This window comes from Sciurus vulgaris (genome assembly GCF_902686455.1).
Source record: "Sciurus vulgaris genome assembly, chromosome: 2".
Taxonomy (NCBI): Eukaryota; Metazoa; Chordata; class Mammalia; order Rodentia; family Sciuridae; genus Sciurus; species Sciurus vulgaris.
Window position 1 is genome coordinate 163,681,226 of NC_136462.1, and position 25,628 is coordinate 163,706,853.

Genomic DNA, 25,628 nt, shown 5'->3' on the forward strand with positions numbered 1-25,628 from the left:
TGCCACCACATTGATGGTTAGGGTGCCAATATATGAATATGTGAGGGGACACAATTAAGTTCACAGTAACTGCCCATCATTTAGTTATAACAATTTACTAACACATGCCATCCCATCTTATACAAAAAGTACAATGTGTTTGTAATATTATTTGAAAATATTCAGTTCTTCTTTAGAAGAAAAGAAAAACAAATGGGATGTATGAAACATGTTTTAAGTATTGATAATTACTAAATAAGTAGGTTTTGAGAAGATTCAAGATTTAAGAAAGTGTTAAATATAGTACTAAGTTAGTAATCTCTAAGATATGCCATTTGATGAAACAGTGGAATAAACAAGGGTGTTATCTCTAAATAGAAAGTGATAGAAAAATTCATAATCATGAATCATGTCACCTCTAGGGTGACAGCAATGTCATCCCCAAATTAACTCCCTGTTGGTTATACACATCATCTTCTCATTTGACATGACATTTTCTCTGCCACAGAAATGCAGGAAAAAGTCATTACTATTCACCAACTCATTGATGAGCTACTAGCCAGGTGCACTTACCCCTATGTCTTTCCAATAATATATGTGGCTGCCCCAGGTACTCACTATCTGCCAAGCTCCCTTGCTCAAACTGTAACTTTGGTCCTCATAACCACATCATCCCCCAGAAGGATGAAATTGTAGAGACACACACACAGGGCATGTGACCACAATGTCACCAACAATGAGGTAGGTGATTCTTCTGCTTATTTTTTGCCTGTCCTAAATGCATTGACCTGACTCTCTTTTCTCCCAGCTTCATTCCCCTTAATTCAATAAACTGTGAGTCATGGCTCTTAATTTGGTCTGTAAGCTTTTATGTCATGTATCCTGTGGGATGGTTTGCCTGATAACATTCTTGAAGAAAGGAAAGTTCCACAACATAGTCTTGAAGAGTGGTAAATACAGCACTAAGTTAATAATTTCTATACCCTCACCAAAGCACTCAGCTCATAGGCTAAAATGAGGTAAATCCATAATTATAAAGACAATACTATCCCGCTTTCATAAGACACCAAGAAAAGCATGTACTTCACCTTTTCTACACTTTATAAGTGTCTGTGTTTGTATATATATCTAACAAAGATTGCTAAGTTGTGGCTTGAAACCAATCTGTAACACGTTTTCCATTAGAAAATAAAATTCTCTTTGCAACTCTATTGAATTGTTCATAAACAAGTCAAGAGAGCTTTTTGGCCACTGACAGATTTATTTTTATTTTAAAAATTTTATTGGTTTTATTTGTTTTTGCTCCTTTGGTCTCCCAGTTCAACAGCTTATGAATGGCTTAGATTCTATACATTGAAATTGCTCTCTCAAAGAAATAAATCTGAACATTTGCAAGAAAAAATGTACAATTTAAAGCTATTGCCTTTGCTCTAAACTATTAACCCTCTAGATATATGCCAAAATTGCTCAGTTGTTCAAACCTAATGGCAGGCTGGGGACTCTGTGGTTCGTGTTTTGAATTGACTATTTCCCCATGATACAGTGATCTAATAACTGCTGCTCAGGTCAGGAGAAAATAAAGCACTCAAGATGAAAGCTTGCATTGCAAATCTGTTTACTACGTCTATACAAATTTCACTGTAATATACTTTCTTTGACAGTGTGCTGGGCCAGTATTTCCTCTAGAAGATACTGTTGTAGAAACCAGTGGTGATCTTCCTAGGAATGTTCCCTAGCCTGACAAAAGAATTGAAAATAATTATGCTGACAAAACCAACAAAATTAAAATGCTTTGTATTTTCATGTTAAATATAGTTTTTCTTGTCTTTGCTAGTAGACTAGACTTGTATCTGCAGAATATACAAGTGACTAAAAATGATATTTTCCAACTGTGGATAGAGATAAAACAAAATGTTTCAGACACTCCTATAGGAAGCATAGATCATAATTATATTGTGAAATATTTGAAGAAAATATAAGATGAGGTATTTCCCAGCACATTAATAGAAGACAGAAATTGAAAGAATCCTTATACTACAATAAAATCAAAGATGATCTCCAAATAAATTGCTCGTCCCTAATATATGTCTTCTGATTTAAAAAAAAAAAAGATTTACATACATTCAAACTTGGGTAGCTAAATTTTTACAATTTTCATGATGAATCCAAACGTAACATTACGAGATCTTAAAAAACCTCAAGTTAAGTGACACAATATTGTGATATTATTTCTCTATCACCTAAGGATCACATTCACTTTTATAACTCCATGCCACAGAAATGCAGGAGAAAGCCATTACTATTCACCAACTCATTGATGACCTACTAATCAGGTGCACTTACACTAGTTAACTATTATTCTTGTAGCGTCAACATCATAATACACTTAAATCAAAGAAACAAAGAATTTGATGTCTGAGCTCAAGAGTAAAATTAAAAAGTGGACATCCGTGTTTAACATTTTGAATAGTTTCATCCTAATAGGAGCAAAACTTAAACCAATAATTACCAGGTCCAACCATCCCTTTTCACAAAAGTTATTTTATAAAGCCCATTTATTATGCTAGACTTTTACCTGTAAATAGTAAAACTCACCTACATAAATGAAGCAGAAGTTGTGACTACCCCACCCATGTCTTCTCAGGACTGTGTTCCAGTACATGTCCACTCACAGTATCCTCCAGCAAATACCCTTAACACCACTCTCTGCCTGAGGACTTTCTCTCAGACTGACCAAGGGGCAGACAAAAAATGTTGGGGAGTTACAGTCCTTAAGAAATGAATGGAACTGGAAACTGAATAGCCCAGCTTTCCTCCTCTCTCATGTCAACTCTGAGGAATGTCTACATGGTCTCCAGAGTTCTTGGCAAGACAGAGCCTTAGTTGTCCAAAGATGGTAACCTGTTCAATGTCACTACCTACCCTTTCTTGACAGCCTTTCCTTCCCTTTCTCAATTTCCCTCACTCCTCTGCAAGTGCTTCTTGCTTTTATCTCCTAAATAAAATACACACAAATCATTATCTTAGGGTCTGCTTCCAGGGAAACATAAATTAAGATAACATGCCAAATTTAAAAAATCAATCTAGTGCTACTAATATGGAAGAGATACAAAAAGGAAAGTGATTGTAGTAAAATTCTGTTTTCCACATTCAGTTATGGCTACCATAGCACCTGAAATGATGCAATCAGATGCCTGTTTTTCTTCAAGATTCACCACAAAAAGAACACCTACAAATGCAGACAGGTGTGGTGCATTGATGACTCAGTCACCACAGGTGGCCCAGCACCAGTGACATGATTTCCTCTTGGTAAAGTTCTAAGCAAACTAAGTATAAGGTTCTCTTAATTTTCATGGTAGTTCAATATATACTTAGGGAGAAAAAAGACTTTGTTTCGATGTATCCTGTTGTTTAAGAATGGATTTTCACTGATGGGTCTGCCAGTAAAACATTAAAACACTGTGTGGGATGTGGGATGAGGGACAGCTTTCAATGTGCTTGGCCAGCCCACATGTTGCAGCATCCCCATCCCTGCCCACAAAATGCTAGTGACACCCCCTTTTGCCATTTCCCAAATCCACCCCCCCAAACTGCTCCCTGGAGAGCAGTAGTACTACTCCCCTTGCCCCTCCCAAGAGCCACCAGTTGAGAAAAACACAAAACTTGACAGGTCGAAGGAAGAGCGCAGTGACTAAAGCCCTCAGATTTAGATTGCCTCATTTTAAACCCATCTCCACTTCTGGTTTGATGTAAGACCTTGAGTAATTTCCTTATCATCTTTCTGGCTCACTTTCCTTGTCTGTATAGTGGAAGTAAACCACACTTTCTAACTCGAGATTATTTTGAGGATTAAATGAGTAAAACACAGTGTCTGGCTAAAAATAAAGAGTTCAGAAATTTTAACTAGACTTGTTATTCTATTACATGGTTAAATGCTCTCCTCCAACTTAACTCATCATTCTGGTATGGCTAGCAGAAGATATGAATTGTACAGTATCTGAAAATACAGGTTTGGGTGGATAACTATCTGTTTCTCAGACGTAATGTGTATATTTGTTATTATTTCACACTTTCCATCCTTGTTCCTCATTCCTGTCTTTGGTCACTTGTCGTTTCAAGTAATAATAACCTTATAAGAGTATTATTGCAAACAGATTCTCTACCTCTATGCCCAGTTATGAAATCTTAGGAAGGGTGAGTACAGGAAAGACAAGGGAGGGAAAAAAAGTCTTGATTTAGTCCACCCTTCCCACTTTGGCTAAATTAAAGAAACACAGTCAGCTAGCTAGATCATTTGAATAACAAATAGGATGATGTATAGGAATGTACTGTGGTAAACTGTAAAGTGAAGCCCAAATGTGAAAATGCTTTTGTTCTTGCTATTTATTCATAGTATCATTAGTCACAAAGCTGTTAAAAACTCAACTAGAAAAGACACTGAGACGTGGTATCATCCTTTATAAATCAGACAGTGGAGAACCAGGACTAAATTTGCCTAAATAGAAAGTAGAAAAGATCAAACCAATGGCTCTACAAAAAAGGATTCTTTGAGATAAAGAACTAGCTGAGAAATGGTGATGTCAAGTTAGGCAGATGAACAGAGGTACCAAATTAAAGGGTCAGCTTTTTAAGGTTGCAAAATTCTTCCTGAATAGAGAACTGCATTGATTGATGCAGCCTGCAATGGAAACTCGGATAATGAAATAAAACCAACATTTAAGTATTTCAGGCTGAGAACTCATTGCCATGGCAACCTTCTCAGAAGAGAACTTGTATAAGAAAATAAGATTCACTTGACTACGCCTTAAAATGAAAACTTACGCTATAGTAAAACAAATGCAGAATTCCAAAATCTCTTATTGTCACAATGCCTAGAGGTAGCACCGAAGTTGTAGGTCTGTTGTCTTCTGCATTAGGAGATGTTCCTTTTCAAGATCTATGACTTGTGGAGAGAACATCACCTAGCTTTGAGAGATTTCTATTGGCACCGAATTGTTCCTACCAATAAAATTTACAACATTTGCCTATTCAATAAGTCATCTAGCATAACAATCATGGAAATTATAGTAATGCACACCATTTGAACATCCAAAGTTTAGCCTGTCCATAATCACATAAAACCATTAAACTCATAAAAGGGAAAATAAATTTTAACCCAAGTAAAATCTGGCTTATATTCAGATTATGATCATTTCTTTAACAAAACATCTATTTTCTTATTATATGATGTCCAAAAAATGTCAAGCTTGGTACACTATATTTTATTGGTACAGGAGTTTTCTTAAATGTCTAATATTATTGAAAAATATGAGTCTATACTTTCTAACTGATACTGAGAGGAGAAACTACTGAGATCTTTTTGAAATGGCACAGAAGAGGTTCCTAAAAATGAGACTTGTGGTAGAATTTGCTGTAGAGGGATTTAAGATCAGTTTGTAAAGAAAAGAAATAGAGGTTAGGAATAACTTATTAAAATTCACATAAACTATATCCATGCTAAAACAGAACAGAACATAATGTGTAAGATAATATCTGTCGTTCTCTACATTGGAGATACAATATTGGATACGGTATTGCTGATTTTCATTTACTAGTCCTTGCTCAATAGGAGTTTTTCCTCCTTGTCTTCCCTGCTATATTTTCCCCTGAAGTTTCACCAAGATTTTCACAACATACTGTGAAAACTGTCATAATCAAAAGTGGCATCACTTGTGTCAGCCCTAACAAAAAATGAATGGATAAGCTGGATGATAAGGGTTCTTATTCACAATTCCCTGGTAGTAACTCTTTGGGAACCACAGTGTTACACAAGCTCTACCCAAAAAATACTTCTGTATGAACCTCTGCCTAGCAACTTTGTTCAACCTTCTACTGCCTCCAGCCTTGTTATTAATCATCACGGTCAAGGATCATAGATTCAAAATATTTTATGTAATCCTTCTCATTTTGCTCTTAAAAACCTTCCACTTGCTTCAACCTCCTTGAATGTGCTCATGGTTTACTATGGTACAGATATTTCCACTGCAATGCTATTCTACTTCCAAATACACTTCATTAATCTTTACAGAATCTTTCTCTGACTACTCTTTAGGTTGAAAATACACCATTTCCACTTGTATGTTTTAGGTGTTAGGAAATACACAGTCACAAGAATATTGTGTTTATGTGCAGTTTTATCTTTCTAAGGACACTCTATTTTTCCAAAAATCAAAATATTATAGATGCCTGCCTATTTCTTTCTCAGGTCACATATGTTAAAATACTGGAATTCTAAGACTTCTTTTTGGTTGTTGTTCTTTTCTTTTATTTTCTTTTTTACATCTACCTCTCCCAAGTTTTTAAAGAGAAAGTCTGCATCCTTCTTGATTTTCCTTTAACACTTTTTTCCTATTCCAGTGTCCAGTATATTTAACTTTATTTAGCATCTTCATGCTGCCTGATATTTTATCAATATTGTTATCAACAATCTCAAGGTTGTCAAGTGTTTACAAAATTCAATGCATATATTTGAATTTTGTTCAAGGGAAATTTTAAGTTGAAGAAAAATAGCTGAATTATATTTAGATAAGAAACCCACAAAATAGGTCTAGAAAGCATGAAAGATTGGTCAGATGTTTCTTTGAAACCCTTTATGGTAAGAATGGAAGGAGAGCATAATTAAAATCCCAAATTTAAGTATTTCCTGATATTAATAAGGTTGCAATAAATAATCATTCATGGAAAAGAAATGCCAGTATAAAATGAGTCATTAGATTTATTAATTTTTTTAGTGCCTAAAGCAAAGTTGTGGACATATACCTTGAAAATGACCCTCACAAGACTGATGTCTAGCCAGAGATAAAAAGGTAAGCAAAATTTCTCCCCTAAATTAATAAAATAATAGTATTTTTTCATAGTGAAATATTTAATCCATAGCATATCCAACACCCAAATCGCTATTTCTAGATGATTATATATGAATATAATATTTCCTTCTCTTTGTTTAAAAAATAAAATCCTTTTCAAAAAACTGGGAGGTAAGTGTAACTTATTTATACCACACTCTGTATTCTGTTTCTGTTGACTCCTTTCCAATTCTTCTCCTCCTCCCCCAGTCCCAGGTGCTCAGTACTTTCATCATCCACTAATTTATCCTGCCAAAGTAAAAGTAATTTGATAAACTCCTTCATATTAAGGTATTAGGATATTAATTATCTACTTATCTCATGAGTGTTTGCATTTTAAAGGAAAACTGCAGAGAAAGAACAAAGCCTGACCATCATAGATTACTCATTAAATATGAAATTTCAGGCAACTATGGAAAGATTTTAAAAGTGATACAAGAACTACAGAATAGTCTCAAATCATACAGGGGACATAATTGGTTTGTTTTAAGACAACCAAACCTGCCTGTTATATCCTGCCTGTCTTAGAAGACATCCAATAATGTCCTGATACATAGTAGGTCTCATTAGTATTTATTAAATAAATAATCATGTTATTTATTTTACCTCTAGTAAAAATGTGAAAAATGTTTTCCTTTGGTGAAATCAGAGTAAAAACAGATACTTTAGACCTCTCTGCTGTGTTCCTAAAGCCTTTGGTTTAACTTCAGCGGAAAAATGGTGTCAATTAAATATTTAATCTATTCCTGAACATTTCTTTGGCCTCCTTACAGGTAGGCAAAACTATATGAATATGGAAGCAGAAATGATATGGGTCACTTCTACCCTGAGACAGAAAAAAATTTGCAAATTTTCTGTTGACTAAGGAAATGATGAGTTCCAGATATTATACATACAAGATGAAGAACTGTTCATAAGCCACTGATATTCTGAGGTTAATTGTAGCTGTAGCACATCCTAAATGATTCAAAGCACTAAAGTAATATAATATAACCCCATTATGAAATTTTCCATACTACCTTATAGCAGATTCCTTATATATGTGCTATCCTGATTTAGCTATTCACTCAGTATTCATTTTTATGACTTTGCTGCCAAATAATACGTAGTGGAGAAACCATGATATGAAAGCACTTTTATAAATTAAAAAATTAGAGTACAAATTTAGACAGGTACAGCTGGTGATGCAATGAATATAATTTAATTCAGTACATCTACTGATGAGTAAAATAGTCCATGTTGTGTGCAATTGTGAATGGAGAAGTGAGTTGGTAATATAAGCAATTACACTTTTAATGATTATGAATAAAATGATATTAAGATGTGAAAATGGCTTAAATAAATATACTAATTGAAAACTACTCTTTATGGTAATTTATTCTGGTTTATAAACATCAAGAAATGGCATGATAAATATCTAGAATTCTGGTGTTCAGAATATATATCTAACCAAGAATAATACCTATCTTCTAAATTGCCAATCATAAAGTATGAAAACAACTCCTACTAAAAGTAACATTGTCAAAAACTATACTTGCTGGAGAATTGCATTTCTCCAGTTATCTTTCCTTATCTCAGCTGATCCTCATAATAGCCTCATGAGTTGGACAGGCTTGAGATAACAGTAATTTGCTAATCTGTTATATCAAGCAACTGATGCTACAAAACTTTGACATTATTTGTCTATTGTCACACAGTGCTAACTGGTAGAATGAACACTAAAGCCACTCTGGTAAAGGGTTTCTGAGAAACTTTGACATTAATAAATAAACTCAAGTTTATTGTGCTGAGTCAGCCAAATATAAGACTATAGTATAAAACACGTGACCAATCATAATCACATTTTTAAAAACTTTCCTTTTCCCCAAAATAATCAGAATTTGAGGACATTTGCATTGTTTTTAATGGTAGTTCAAAACATAAAGACAATCTCATCTCCCCCTTTAAAAGAAGAAGAAAGGAAGAAGGAAGGATGAACAAACTTTTCTTTATGAATAAGGGTCAAGATATTTGTTGCATTTCCAGCCAAGTAAGAAAGAACTTGGTCCTTATTTTAGCTGGACATTTCCTTTCACCTTCCACAGATATCTTCTACTCCATTTTAAATACTAATATTAGAATTGATTCAGCTCAACATCACCTGCTAATTTTAGTCAGTAACATGCAATTAATCTTTCAAAATCTTCATCTAAGATACTAAGGTAGGCTAATTCTAATTGAGGATAACTACCGTATTGCTTCAGTCCAACAGCAGACCTTTTGATAAGAGTTAACTACATCCATAATTCTTACTCCACTTCCAATGGTAGCAAGTAGCACAAAGAGATGTGATTGTTTTAAGATGATCATAGTCAAGGATGTTTCTTTTCCCTGTTTAAAGAGTGAGTGCTGTTTTTACACCATTTCAAATGGACTTTGCTTCTTATTTTTGTTCTTGGGTTTAAAAAACATATCATTAGAGATGCCAGTGAATTCATTAAACAAATTCTTTTCAGGTCTCAAAATCCCTGCTTCCCAGGTTGGAAACTTCTATATATGTCCGTTTTCCAAGCACTTCTGCCCCTTGCCTTTTTAAATCGATATGCCATATTGACAAATTTTTAATTATTCCCTGAATGTGTGCACCTGTTTCGATTTTCCTTACTTTCCTATAGAGAACAAAATTAACCAACCGGTTTCATAGTTTACTTTGCTCCATTCTCTTTGAACTTCAGCTTTCTCCTCTGAGACAGAATAGGTTCTTATATATTGATTCATTTGCAAACAGAAAATTAAAAAAAAAACTCAAAGGGTAAAATAAAATATCCAACTCTGTAATTATGCAAAGATTAAAAGGGCTATAAAATTGGCTTATAAAAATTTCCTCATTTCAAGCAAATTTATCAATGTTGCATTGAAAAAGGCACTTTATAATTACAGTCACACACAAAAGTACAGCAACCATTCAGACTTCTTTAAATATGTGTAATTCTTAATGTTTCTCCTTGCAAATAGTAAAATCATGCTTTGTGTGAAATCTCAAGCAATGCTGATCTAGTCAGCCTGCTAAGTGAAGTGTTTAACCCCACAATTTCAATAAAGCTACAATGTATGTTGGGGGGAAACTCAAGGGATTCTAGCCACATTAACTTACTATTGGCTATTTACAATCTATTATTCTCATAGTTTCATTTGTCTGATGTAATTGAGATGTAATAAAGGTAAGACATGCTGCAAAAGAAAAGCAGGTGGATAAATACCTCCAAATCCATCTAGAAGAGAATTCCTTTCATCTTAGCCCACTGTTAAGGAAGTAGATTAGAGCCACATTTTCTGAATTTTCTGTCTAAACTGATAAAATTTAGAAAGGATGTGGGACACTCAGTTACAAAGTTTTAGTTCATGAAGACTAAGATGAATCTAAAAGAATAAGAATTTTCAGGTAAAAACACAAAATAATTTCTGCAAATGAGTCATTTCCAAAACAATGCAGCTATACACAAGCTTGTGTAACCATACATGTAGGTAGAGACTAAACCGAACTCTAAATATGCATATACATACTACCAATATAAAATAAATGTATATCATGATAATAAACTCAGCACTTTCTAATTTCCTTCTTTAAAACTGTTGGCCACTAGCATTACTTTTACTTTATTCCAAAGAAAATGGCAAAATGAAGAGAAGAAAGTAGACACGATGACTCTAGTTTGGGAGTTCTATAGTTTCAAATTCTAAAACATCACAAACAATTTAGCAAATATGTGGGGGATGCCAAAGTGTACAGTCATGACAACTGAAAAGGATACATGTCTTAGCTACAATCCTTAAATTTAATTTTAAGTATTTTGGAAGTGATTTCCTACCTCTTTTTTAGACAAGTTCGATTTCTAAAGTGTAAATGCTGAAAAAGAATAAGAAATGAAGGACATCAAAGTACTTACAACTGATCGGAGGTTATTTTCTTTCACCAGCTTCAGAGATGACTTATAGCAATTTGCAAGGTCTTCCTTGTGGGACCCATTAATATGGCCTCTGGCTATTGGCCCTACAGTATGGATGACATCTGTAAATGCAGAAGAAAAGAGAAATAGGATAAGCAAGGCATTTTTCATTTTCACATAATTGGTGTTTTTGTTTATTTTAGTTATTTGTGTTAGAGCCTAGAGAAATATTGATGATGTAAATGCTTCTTTGGTAAAAGATTTTAGTACAACCTCCTTTAAAGTAGGCAATTTCCCAGGAAAGTGATAATTGTGAATTTCCTACCAGTGAATTGTTCCATCATTATTGGTCAGATGCAAGTGAGACAGATTACAGTATAAGATGTACATAATTGGCACCCTGGCAAAAGGCAAATCCTTGGTGGGAAATAAACTGAGAAATAATTGCCCACAAAATGAGCATCTGAAATGATGTGGGAAGAAAGAGTCAATGCTAGCCATAACTTTCCTTGTAAACAAGACAAGTTTAAGCATTGTGTATAATAAGCAAGTTTCTTTAAAAAAAAAATGCCAAGAGAATTTATATCATAATAATCATTAGAAGAATAATTTTTAAAAATTCTTTTCAGTTTTAAAGTGGGGCTATCAATCTTCACATGCATGAGGTATGCTAGGAATAATAGACCATATACATTCAAATAGACTGTTAATCACTTATTTTAATGTATTAAAATTATCACAAAGGAATCTATATTTTTCAATCTCTGTTTACATTTTAAAAGACAAAATTTGACTTTTCTTTCACATGTAAAATCCAAAAATTGTGCCATTCTTTTGATCTCTACACATGCATAAACTTTTGGGGGGATTGGGTACTGGGATTGAATCCAGAGCCTTGTACATGCTAGGAATATACTTTACCACTCAGTTCCCACACACAAAAAATTTTAAATTTAGGCGTATAACAGAATAGGGCCATTCTCGTTTTAAAGTCAAAAAGATTAAAAGAAAAAAGAAAACCTAAATTGTAATTCAAATTACTTAAAGTGCCTTATAACTTTTGCTTCTTATTCTCATATGCAAATTGGATAATTAGGTCATTTCCTTAATGTAAGTCACAACTAATCAACTTTGAACAAATGATAAATTTCAGTCTATTTTATTTGAATATTATAGTGAAATTAAATTATTTGCTTTGACTTATTAGTAGTACTTAATTTCACCAAAGGACAATAATTTAAAATTCATGAGTTTAAAATTCATATGAAATTTGAATAGCAACACATAATTCACTAAGGGGAAAAAAAAAATCTTTGTTGGCTGCCTGTTAAATATTGATACTACTATTTGACATATGAGAAAAGCCCAAAGTATTGGATTCAATATATTTAAACTCTTGTCAGACAATATTAAAGCTCATGTTGTGTAATCAACATAGGCAGAGAAACTTCACTACTGACTTCATGCAGATGTGATTTCACAGGTAAGCCTGGTTCACTGTAGTGAGAACTGGTGCAATATAGATATGGAGTATAAAGGGAAATTAGATTGTATTTAACAAAATATGGTATATGGTGATATTTTTTATCATAAAAGTAAAAGTAAAAGTTACATATATTCAAGCAATACTGGATCTGTACCCTAAGTAATGGAATTTCATGTGAATGTTAGTTTGTTTTTAAAAGAATGTTAGAACACATGAAGACAGGAGATTGTGCTTGGATTTATTTTTTACTCCTTGTGATTACTTGTTATTTGTACCCAGTTATAATATTCCAAATCCCCTAATGAAGAAAAAGATGGAGAGGAACAACATAGGATTCTATAAGGCAGAATTTCCCAAAGTGGATGCAGTCAGACATGGGTTTAAAAGTCCATTACATTGGGAACCATTGGTTGACTTAATTCAAACCAGTTACCATACTGTAGACCGTCTCTGGACATTTACTATACCCTAAAGACTTGTGAATCTTCAGGAGGATTTGTCTGTTGAAACCGTTTAGCAGAGTAAATCATAAGACTTAGTTTCTACAAATTAACATTTGGGAAATGTTGTTACATGCCCATTTCAGTATCCTCAATCTCTTTGTTTAAGTTGAAGTTTATGTACATTTTTTTTCTCCTTTGCTACTACTTTTCTACATCAAATACATGATACATAAAGAAGAAACATGGCTCGCCTATTTTGTGAATGGAGAAGATCAAAAATAAGTGCCTCTTATCTGTAGTTACAAAACATGTATCTACTTGAGCTGAGTCAAGAGAAGGCTTAGAGGCATTAATGGGAAGGAGGGCAGTGCAGAGGAACTGGTAAGAGCAGGAACTAGTGACATAATGAAAACCTTTCCTTTGTTTCCCTCAGCTATCATTGTTAAATGGAATTTATGAAAAATTATTCCTTGTGTTTCCTTAGTTCTCTATTTCATTTAAAGGTCTTGGGACAAACAGCCAATAAGTGAGCTTCCTCAACATTAAAATATTGATCTTTGTGTTTTATGCTCTATATTAAATTTGGAGCATCCAAGATCAAGTGTTATTATTGACCAATGCGATGACCTCTCAGATCTACAGAGCTGGAGGTGAATCAATGTGAGGTTTGAAAGGAAATTTTTTCCATAATTCTAATTGTTCATAATACTTGTGAGTAACTGCTCCACACTGAGTTCCTCTTTTTCTGTTGTAAAACTTTGTCAGGAGAACTTCCTGCTAATTCTAGCTCTAGCTCTAAGTCATCAAGTGCCCAGATGAAGTCATCATTTTACTAGTCCTTGACTTGGTTTCCTTGTCTTTAAAGCAAATTGGTGGCTTAGATGATCCTGTCCTCACTTCTGTGTTGTGTGGCATCTTTACTATTTAACCTTATAATAGGGACAGATGGAGTACAGAATGATATTTGGGCAATTTAAAAAGAACTTGAACAGGATTAAGTGGCTCAATAATGGTTTTTTGATTTTAAGGATTGTTTTTTAATATCCAAAATATCATAGTCTTTCACAGTAATAATTTCAAAATCCATTGATTGAGTATATTAGAGACAAACAGTTATTATCATTTATGCTTTCTATTAATTGATACTTTATTAAACAGAATAGCATCACTATGGTGGTCAGACATATCTGAGATAAATGCATGCAAAATCCATGGACAGTACTTTATCTTGCACATGAATTTGAATCCTTTGGTCTAGATAAGATAATGTGAATGGAAATTTTAAAGTCAATTCTGGTTCATGGGAAGGCTCAAGAAATGGGAGCTATCATCATCCACAGAAGGAACAAAAGCAGCTTCCAAGAGATCTTCAGCACACAACACAGTTATCGTCTCTTCTCTAATATGGAAAGAACACTAGACTACAAGTACCAAGATCTGACTATAATTCAGAAGTCTCAGATCTATCACTAATGAGCCATATGACCTTCAGAAGGTCACTCTCCTCTTCAAGTTTCAGTTTTCAAAGCCAAAAGGGGCTGAATAAGAATAATATTCTTTGCATTTCTCAAAAACAATTCCTTGTGCACATGCCTATCAGGAATTGAACTATAGATTCTAAGTAGTCATATTCATTCTTGTCCAGATAAATGAGTATCAGTCATGGTTTAAGTTTCTTAAACATGTTTATATAATGAAGTGCAAACTGGCACTATCTTCAGAGAGTGATTTAAACACATGTATTAAGGGGACAAATGTAGGAATTCTTTTGATCTGGTATTTTTATTTCTAGGAATGAATCCCAGGGATAATACACTTGCTGATATGCAAAAGGGCATTTATACAGGTCATTCATAATAGCATTGTATAGAATAGACAAAGACTGGAAACAATCTATGTGTCCAACAATAGGGGACTATTATTTAAATATTTAAATAAATATTTAAAGAGAACTGTTATTTAAATATTTATTTATATATTTATTTAAATTTTTAAATGTCACCTAATTATAAAATGAAATATTGTGCTCTGTAAAGAAAGCCTTAATGTGTAGATACAAGAAGACATTCAAGAAACATTAGAAACTAACAATTTTTTGAAAATGCCAAAAAGTTATGTTATCATTCAAAATTAAAGGATCAAAACAAAGAGTATATGATTTATTAAATCATATTCCTGGATGCTATTTGCTACAATCCTACAATACAGAAAGACCTTAAATGCTCATTTCAGAGATAAGCTTATATCACTGTTATGATTTAGATACTAGGTTCCCATAAAAGCTCCTGTGTGAGACAATGCAAGAAGGTTTAGAGGAGAAATGATTGGGTTATGAGAGCCCTAACTCAATCAGTGAATTAATCCCCTGATGGAATTAACTGAGTAGTAACTGAAGGCACGTGGGTATGTAAGTGGGTCACTGGGGGCATGCCTTTGGGGTATATATTTTGTATATGGTGAGTGGAGTCTCTTCTGTTTCCATACCATAATGTGAACTGCTTCCCTTCGCCATACTCTTATGCCATGTTGTTCTGCCTTACCTCAAGCCCTGAGGAATGGAGCAGGCTGTTTGAGAACTGAGTTCTCTAAGACAATGAGCCCCCAAATGAACTTTTCCTCCTCTACAGTTGTGTCCATCAGGCCTTTAAGCCAGAGTGGCAAAAAATCTGATTAAAACAATCACTATGTAAGCCTACTTAAAAATATATATGTATTTAATTCCAAGAAATTTAAAAGAATGACTCCATCAGGTAGATCTTTCTTTTATTTTGCTACTCTCAATTTCTTGATTATGAAAAAAGAATTGTTTTCAGACAAATGGAGGGTTTAAATGGTAGATTAAGAGCATTTTTTCTTCTACATGACAAATATCTATCTTCAAAGTTTTACTATACTTTTACAATAAAGACTTGCAAATTTTAAAGTAGTAAAGTAGCAGATGAATATACTTAAAAAGCATCTCAACAATCAAAGAATTTTGAATAACTGTCAATAATTTGAAGAGATGAAAAGAATAATATAGAAAAATTAATTTTCTCCTCCTGTTCAAGGAACCCAGAGGACAGAATAATGCAACCCAAAGTCACAGAACAAAACGACAATAACAAACTCCTCCCAAGGTGACTACTGGCTGAAGGAGATGGTATAATTTGTAAATATAAATTTTGGTATGCTTTTCATGAATCCCATCACTTTTCCTACACATCTGTATACATGCAGGTTCTAGTCAGCTATGACTGTGCAGCAAATTACTCAAAAACATGGTTTACACAGCAACCACCAATTTATTTATTATTATTTTATGGTTTGGGGGGGTCAGATATTCTAAAAGGGTTTAACTGAAGGGGTTTGGTTGAGGGTCTCTCGTATGGCTGTAGTCAGTGGTGGCTAGCTAGCACTGGAGCAGTGGGGACCACTAAGGAATGGATTGGCATCTTTGTCTTCACATGGTCTCAAGGCCATTCTAGGTGAGTGAGTTTGTTTGTTTGTTTGTTTGTTTTTCTCACAGCATGGCAGACTCAGATCAATTTTACTTAAAAGAGAGCTCAGGGCTCCAAAAGCAAGTCTACCAGCAATGTTGCCTTTTATAACTCAGCCTTGGGAGTCACACAGCATCACTCCAGTCATATTCTGTTGGTTACCACTGTCAAAAATATCCCGCTTTTTTCACAGACAGCACCTCTTAATAGGAAGAATAGCAAAGCATGCGTGGACATATTCTAACATAGCCACGATTGATTCATGACTCCCTAGACACTTGTGGTTTGGGGGTCTGGGGATAAGCGTCTGTATCAGTTACCAGTTACCCAGCCTGGTAGCAGGTAAATATGAAACCATAGAAAATACTGATATGATTAGATCTATTACTGGTATGGAGTTCTCAGACCTATTATCTTAATAAGTCAACTACTGATTTAATAGAAATCAGAGCTAGACAAAGATTGGAATATGAGATTAGTATATTTATTCACTAAAAACACAATCTAATTTGGAGACTGTGGTGTAATTGTAGCTCCTAGATAGAATTCCCTGGCTCAGCACTAGTTTTGTGATTTCTTTTGTCTTATAATGTGGCAGGAATTAGTGGACAAAGGAAAGGTCAGGCATGGCTGTTACAGAATCAGCATCATAACTCCCTAGAGCAGTAAGTGTGATGCTACCTCCCCAATGTGTCCACCTCCACATTCAAGAAAGAAAAAGCAGCCTTCAGGTAATGAAGCCCTTTCTTAAATCACTGGGGAAAGCGAGAAAACAGAAATTCTATTTGTACGTTTAATCAACATTTCAAATGCAACCCCTTGAAGAGGTATGGAAAATGAGGTGGCAGGCCCTTTTGTGCCTCATCAGACTAAAGTGTGGTAAGACAAATGGAGCCTGTTTTTGCTCATCTATTTGTGAAATCAATCAGTCGATAAATCAGCTCCTTTGTTTTGAAGCTATAACCACCACCTTTCGCTCCCCCCCACCCGCATTTATCCTGGGAAATTATTCTGAACCACATAGAAAAGGAGGTAGAATAGAAGATTTTCTTTGCAGCGGGGGCAAGGGAGAGTCCATCTTCATTTCGAAAAGTGTAAATTGAAAAATGTGTGATTGGAATGCCAAATAAATATTGAAAGCAGTAGAACTATTTACATAGATTCAATCAGACTTATCCTTGGCAAAACAAATGCAGCAAAAACATTCTGTGAAAAAATATTAGCATAATGAATTTTAAAACAAATGAGAGAGCACATATAGGTTGCTCTCATCATTTTCCATTTGAGAAGCTACTGTGTTACATTCAAACTGTTAATGAACAGTCAGACCAAGTGTAGAATCAATTACATGTTGCTTTCATTCACTCCACTCTTGTATTCATAAGTATAATCGGTCCATCTAACAGACTGCATAATGATGCAGTGCCCTGTCAATCATATTCAAATTGCATGAATTTTAAGGAGAAAACCAATAGATGGAATTAAATTGATTTTCTTTTCTAGAGATACAACCACAAAACCAAGTATTAAAGGTACTATTTGTAAATGTTATTGACCAATTTATATGATAAGCACCACCAATCTATGACCTGAAAGAGAATACTTGAAGTTCAGTTAACAGGAAATTGAATTGCCACCTGATTGCATTACAAAATAAATGCTGCCTTTTCTATCTAAATAGGTCAATGTTTTCTTAAACATGTTTTTAAAGTTTGTTTTTATTATATTTCAAGATACAATCAATTGTCCAGAAGATGTTCCTTTTCAATTCACAGCATACATCAGTTCAAATGTACTTCAACTATCACCCCACTGCTTATTTCAAAGTTTGGATTATGCTCTCATACTTTTCTCCAGTTGCATCATAAATTTCTCTCCATGTCCAGAAACACTATAGTCAACCAATGTTTTGTATGAATTTGAAATAAATAATCTAGTGCTCACAATGATATTTTCTAATCTAGTTTCCTTTGAGTCTATGAATTTATCTTTTTTTGTTCTTTCTACAAAGAGCCTTTGGTTTACTTTTCCTCACTTCCATGGTCCTCTAGTTGTTTATGTGTAAAATTAAGTACACAACAGCTAAACAATATTTGCATTTTGCAGCTGATAAAGGCACACAGAATGTACTGTCAAAATTTGAATGTGTGCACCCAGTTCAGTTAGAGGGTTGATTCCATTTTTACTTGCCAATTTGATAACGTGACCATATTTGGGGCATCTATGTGCTATAATGTTTTATGCTTCATTGACTTCATACCTATGAGTTTTTAAGCTCAAGTTACAATACTATTTGATCAATTTCTACCCAAACATCATCTTTTACATTAAAGAAAAGAAAGAAGACAAAGCTTTAATTTTTATCAGCTCTCTCTCCTACAAAAGTTCTATTTAAAATTTTTTGTTCAAAAAAAAAGCTGACCTTGCTTCAAATTTGAATCCTACACATAGCTATTTTTTCATAATACAGATTGAGATTTGTATAGGAGGGCTATCCTATGGTGAATCACTTAAAGAGTCTTTGATATTCCGCAGGGTTTGGGGGGCATCTGCATTACAATAGTGTTATTTCCAACACAGTGGGTTCTCAGAGGGACTGTGGGAAGCTGAATTCTCTGTAAAATTCCAACATTTGGCGTCATATTAGAATGAACTCAAAGAGAACACATCCTAGAAGGAAGTGAGTCAAATGCATGGCATTTCTGATGCTTCAGTAGCAGGGGTGAGAGAAGTTGGAGGTCCAAACAGACAATACGACTTTTTCAAGGCAGATGATAATAAGACCTTTGTTCTGGTTCAAGAGATGGCAGCAACTTGGTCCTTTGCAGAGAGATGAGAAACCAGTACTTTAAGATTCAAAGACAAAATAAACTTTTTAAAATTCTCTGTAAAATGAACGAATGTTAGTTCCCACTCTGAAGGTAAGTCTTCAGGCAGAATGGAGGTTAGAACCAAAGTGTGAGGAAGGGTCAATGTCAGGTTACAGGCTGGTGCCAAGGTTGCATGTGCTTGCTTGTCATCAGCCTTCCTGTACAACTCCCTCAACACCACAAGCCTAGAAAGGAAAGATTCTTCAGCCATCATTCACACAGTCATTAATTTTGCTTTTTATTCAATACTGACTGAAAATCTACTACGCACCAGGTTCATAAGGTGGTTGTTCTCAGTGTGAGGGTTATTTACTTTTCTGATTCCAGAACATTCCTGGTATCTGAAGACAATAGTACCCTCATTTTTTGCTCTGAAAACCCTTTCCATTCTGAGGTCTAAATGGAGTTTAGCTTCTCTGAAGATGAGGGGAGGTTAACTTCTCTGAAGAGGGGATGAATGAACCCCACTATATGAACTAATTTTGAATGTATTTTTCCTCTTTTGGTGTTGCATATCTCTTATGTTTGACCAGTATTCATATTAGTTTTAACATTTTTGAGGAGATTCCACTGGCTTGAGGTCTCCAATAATATGACATTCTGCCTGATGAAGCAAGGCATTTCCTGTCATTGGAGGGAACCAAATACAACTACATATGCTCTGAGATCCTTTCTAATTCTGAGGTGTGATGATTCTGTGATTCCTTTCATCCTGCAGTGACTCCATGCTCCTGCTGCAGAGTACAAAACAGATCTGTGTCTGTGTGTCCCATAAAACCAAGAACTCTATGGGAACAGCTACTTAATGGATAATTAGTAAACTTGTAGGTGATTAAATAAAAGTTGGTCCAATTATGATAAATCTAATCAGAGGTGATGTACTGGATTAGAGAAAACAATGAGGTAGAATGGATAGTCTAGATTGGGCAAGCAATGGAATCTTGCCATACTGGTTCAGATCATTCAACACAAACTTTTATGGACTTGAGAAGCTGTTTCTCAACAGAAAGACTCAACCTAAACAAAGATTTCCTAACAACTGCACCACAGATGATACATATATATATAAATAATATTATATTAATATATACATAAGAGGCTTTAACAAAACTATGCTTTTTAACAAAAAACTATTATAGTCTTTCCAAAGATTTCCCAAGAGAAAAAAAATGTGGTGGCTCCTTTGTTTTGAAAGAGATAATTAAATAAGTGCATTTCCAAATGTCATTTCCTTTATCTGCATATGGCTCATTTTAGAATAAATCTGCTTTGTTTTATAGATTGGTTTTGCCTCTCAAATCACAAAATGGAGCATGACAGATTTTCTACATATCTTCAAAAAGAATTAATGGGATCACTATTCACAGTTTAAGAGTGGCATTAAAAATAATGAGACCACCTCTCTATCAAAATAAAAAGATTCTATTTCTTTCTGAGATTGCTGCATTCATGGGATAGCTCTGTTCCATACATTTATACCTATACTTTCATTTTGTTCCATTTTACAGTTTCACACCAAGACCTACTCTCATTTTCTTCAGGAACTCTTGTATTTAGAAAAGACTAATAAGAAGGGAGAAATACTTCGAGAATTAGATTGAGACAGCTTCTAACAGAAAGAATATGTGGAAATTTCTACACTATGTAGTTGTATTATTCATGAATTTGACTTGCATAAATTTATCATTATGAATAAGCTATGTATGGAGTGAGAATGATAAAATATTTAAGTAATTATGGCAATTTCATTATACACTTTCACAAGTTGCTGGAGCAGGAGAGGAGCAGGCTGGATTATGCTGCTGGACTCCAGGAGATCAGTAAGCATTCCCTGCTACCTTTCAAAGATGATAAACTTATTGTGCACTGAAGTGGTTTTCAAATTTTGGGTCACCATTTTGAGAACTGCTACCTTTGTTTCACACTATGCAGTTCTAACAGTTAAATATGAATATTTGTTTTTCAAACACATAATGAACACCATTAACTACTTTAACTTGTTCCCAAGTTTGAAGAAACAGTGATCCCTTTTAACTCTGTAGGGAAAACCAGATGTACTGGATTTGTTAAGAAATGGTATTTCCTAATTATTGTTACTGTGGACTATGATACTATAACAATATTTTTAAAAATTTACATCCAGACAGGCAGTCACTCATGATGGTTTTGTGCCAGCTGTTTTTAGGACTTGTGATCATATTAGAGATATTTAGGACTTATTGCTTTGTGACTTATGTAGGAAACCTAATATGCTGAGTATCTGACAATTAAAATCCTACTTTTATTGCTAGAGGTCCACATCTGTGGTTGACTTCCATTGTGATTTAAGAAAATAAAGATTTGCGAAATTTTCTTTTAAAAAAATAGTGGTTATCTAGTATCACTTTTATGTAGATTAAGGTATTTTTAAGAGTAATTTTAACTCAATGCAATTGATACTTTATGCTCAATCTTCAAAAACTAGAGCAATTTCTCTTGCCTCTTCTGTGAGATGGTAATCAAGACACTTCTACCCTCCAACCACTTGAGAATTTAGAAGCATTTCTTACACTGTTTTCGAGGTCTCAAGGAAGAAACTCTAAGATGACTGCTGTCAGGTCAATTGCCTCCAGTAGAGAGAAAAGGGAAGGAAGAGTTTTTTAAGCAAAAATCCTACAAGACATCCTAAAACAAGGACAGGAGGGATTTTTAGGATCATAAACTCCCAAACAATATCAACAATAGTTTACCACCTTTTCCTACTTTCTTTGAAGAATAAGTTGGACACTACTAAAGGGAAAGAGACCAGTCAATATTAAACCAGAGCAGGAGGAATGAAAAGGGAGGCCAATAATTTAAGAATCTAAAGGGATCACTGGCATACTTTGGTAATTTTAGGGTGGGTAGTAAAAGAGAGTGGTGAGTCAAAATTGACTCTAAGGAACTTGATTCTGGGAGGCTGAGTGAATTATTATTATTATTATTATTATTATTATTATTATTAGGGAAATAGAATGATAATTGGGGTATAGATTACTATAGTGATTGTCAGGCCTTCTGAGAGACTCTCCTCAAAATAAAAGTAAAATGCAGAAAGGGACCAAAGTAGAAGAATTCATTTTCCAGCATGGAGGCACATTTTCTTTTAAAAAACTTTCCCCTTTCTCTGCCTATTTTGAGCCTGACATGGAATCACTTGGAGGAAGAGGATATATCACTGCATCTTTCAAACGTGATTCATTATGAGACTAAGATTCAAAGAGGTCAACATGTGTCTCTGAAAAATCATTTAGTAGAAATCATTAATGTAAAACCACTCAACAAAACCAAAAGACCTCTTCACAGTAATTCAGATGCCAACAATAAATGTTTGAATGGATGCTTTGAAAATTAAGTAATGCTTATAAGGCTTTAAAAAGAAATACCTGAAAATAAATAAATAAGATCTGGCGACTGGTTTTCTAGAAACATGCTATTTTGTATGCCAATCAGTGTAAATTCTCATTTTTAATTAGAAATGGGATTGTGGTTGAGATAATATGATAATAAGGCTGGAGGGCATTATGAAGAAAGAAATTAGTGGCATTAAAGAAAAGGGAGATTTGGCATGAGTAGAAAAAACAATTATGTCCAGAGTAGTGTCTAGAGAGATCAGGAAAACATGGTCAACAGAATATGTAATTGTAATTATACAGTATGATTTCAGGAAAGGACAAGAAAATAAGTCATATGCTAATGGTGTACCCCACTTACAAACTGGATAAAATCGGGCAAATTATTTTTGCTCAACTGTGAAAACAGAATAATATTATCTTATCAAGTTCGTATAGAGAATAAATTTTGTATTACATATGAAAGCACCAAGCATAATACCTGGCATGTGGGATGTGACAGATACCGACTTATCATTTGCACTTGTACATCATTTTATTTACAATGTGCTAAATGGGATGTAATAGAATCCTCTATATTTTCATCAATATTCTATCATTACACTTTCAAAATTCAAAATTATACATATAAATTATGTCATAATTTACATTTTACTGGTTTATTTACTTCTACTTCTTGGATCCATGGTCTCCTTCTTAAACTTATTTTATTGTTGTCATATATACTTGAGTAATTCTTTCACAAATGGTATGTGGTTGGGAACTTTGTGAATCATTGCATTTTCAAAATATTTTTAGTTTGTTCTCATTTCTGAATGTTATTTTTCTGACATTGATTTTAGTTTAAAGATTATGTTTTCTAGCATAATTTTGAATATTTTGCTTCATTCCCTTATAGAGAAAAGAACAGTTTGATTTTTATGCCTCTGTAGGCAAGCTAGATTTTCCTTTCCTCTGTACAATCTATCCTCAGAAGTCTGAACCAAGTGTTCAGGTTTTTCCAGGAGAGCAGTTTTTTTTCCCCTGTGCAATGGTCTGGATAGAGTTGGTACCCCAGAAGTCCATGTGCTAGAAGCTTGGTCACCAGTGTGTCAACGTTGCCATGGTGGAACCCTGAAGAGGTGGGGCCTAGTTGGAGGTAACTAGGTCATGGGGTCTCCGTCCTCAGGAAAGGATTAAGATGTTTTGCTGGAGTAGGTCATTTCTGATAGGAGTAGATTAGTTCTTGAGGGAGCTGACCATTACCAAAATTAATCCTGGCCCCTTTCTGATCACTTTCTTCCTTGCTCATATGTGTACCTCTTCTCTACAGGCAATTTTGCTTTCTGCTTCTTTGCCATGTTGTGTGTGACTCAATAAGTGAAGAAGCCAGAATGCCAGTGTCGAGCTGTTTAGGCCCTTCAACCATCAAAATCATGAGCCAAATAAACCTCTTTCCTTATACATTACCCAAAGTCAGGTACTATATTATAGCAGCACAAAATGGACAAAGATGTCCTTCTAGTTATGAAATTATTACTACTCTTTCATTCTCTCCATTCTCACTAGAATTCTTAATTGATGAGTTTACATGTCTGGAGTTAATCTCAATTCTCTATTTTTCTCTCAAATATTTTATCTGTTGTGCATTTTGGAATATTTCTTTGGCTTATTCTTCCTAAGTTAGTTCTTATCTGTTTCCTTTCTACTATGCATCCTTCCATTTGAAATTTTGCTTTAATTTCCACAAATTTCTATCCTCTAATTGTACTTTGTCTTTTTCTCACTTTTTCTAACTTGTGTGTATTTTACACATAAGTCTTTTCTCTATCAACCCTTTTACTGGATATAAATCCTTTTGTCATCTAGACTCTAAGTGGATTTTAATTCACTGAATATATACCTTGAAACATTTTTTTCTGAGATTCTTATATATAATCTTCTAAAAATTTTATGTATTTTTATCAGGTTTTTATTTGTAATGCAAATAATCAATCCCTTAGCAGAGTAGCTCAAATAAAGGAGAAAAAACCATTAGTAGTAAAACTGCTAACCAAATTATACAAACAGATGTTTTACCAAGGAATACATTCCTCATGTAACTAACAACTGAATTATAAAAATTGCTAAGATCCTCATAGGTTTTTTAATATTGAGTGATATGAATTCATTTTTCAATAATGACAAAATGCATGTGATATGCAGTTGAAAATACATGTAGACAAAACACAGGAATACAAGGAATATTTTCAATATTTTCATGACTTACAACATATCCATCAACCTCATTTACATAGTGCTTTCTTTTAGAATTGATGACAACATTGCTCCAAGTCAGACTTACTTTATTCTCCATTTTTATAAAACATACATATTTTAAATAAACATGTACTTACATGTTTATCAAAAGAGTATAGTTCAATTTTGAGGATTTGCTTTTAGATACCTAATTTATGAATTAATTACAAATTCTTGAACTGAATAAATAAAAGGGATATTTATGTTTACCCCAAACATTAGATTTAAATGCTTTGTTACAAATATAGCTGCCAGGGATATTTTAAAACAAAAACAAATCAAGCAGTTGAGTTCTTTTCCAAAGCATCCTTGCTGTGCAGCATTTTGAACACATAGAAAACAATATATCAATAATATATTTTGATAGAATTTTAACAGTTTTGCTATTTATTCCATTCTGAAGTACCAGTAGTTAGGATAATGCCAATAGTACTAATAAAACAACTGAATTGCAAGAGTGTTTTGATACTGCTATAAAATGAAGATTCTAAAGAACAACAAAATTAATCTTTCTAGTAGAATTGTCACAGACAATGTTATTGACAGAATTACATGAAAGTTTCCATAAGACTGAACCAGTATGCTTTGTTATTTCTTGCCTTTAAATGTTCTTCTTAAATGGAAAAAGAAAGTTATAAATAAGACACAAAACCTTTTAATAGAATTTCATGAAGACAATCATGGTCCCTTTCCAGTGTATCCCCTGGCTTAAGAATGTAGCCATGGACTAAATATCTGTGGAGGATTCTTGGAATCCTCACTTAGGTCTTTGGCCCTGAGAATGACAAAGCCTAGCCGTTGGTGGAATCATGTGGTAGCCTTCGTCTACATAGCTCAAGACACCACTGTCCTGGACATGGCCAGAGAAGAAGGAAATCATATTTGCTCCCGGTTTGGAAGTATTATCACATAG

At 34.0% G+C, this 25,628-nt stretch overlaps 1 protein-coding gene across 2 annotated transcripts in view; it reads right to left on the minus strand.

The window, feature by feature from the left end:
- The window catches only part of MACROD2 (mono-ADP ribosylhydrolase 2), a 2,108,743-nt gene that overhangs the window by 812,229 nt on the left and 1,270,886 nt on the right, over positions 1–25,628 (minus strand). For both annotated transcript variants that reach the window (XM_079128517.1, XM_079128510.1), the window contains exon 6: positions 10,790–10,911. In XM_079128517.1, coding sequence (XP_078984643.1) covers positions 10,790–10,911 — 122 coding nt within the window. The remainder of the gene's footprint in view (positions 1–10,789; positions 10,912–25,628) is intronic.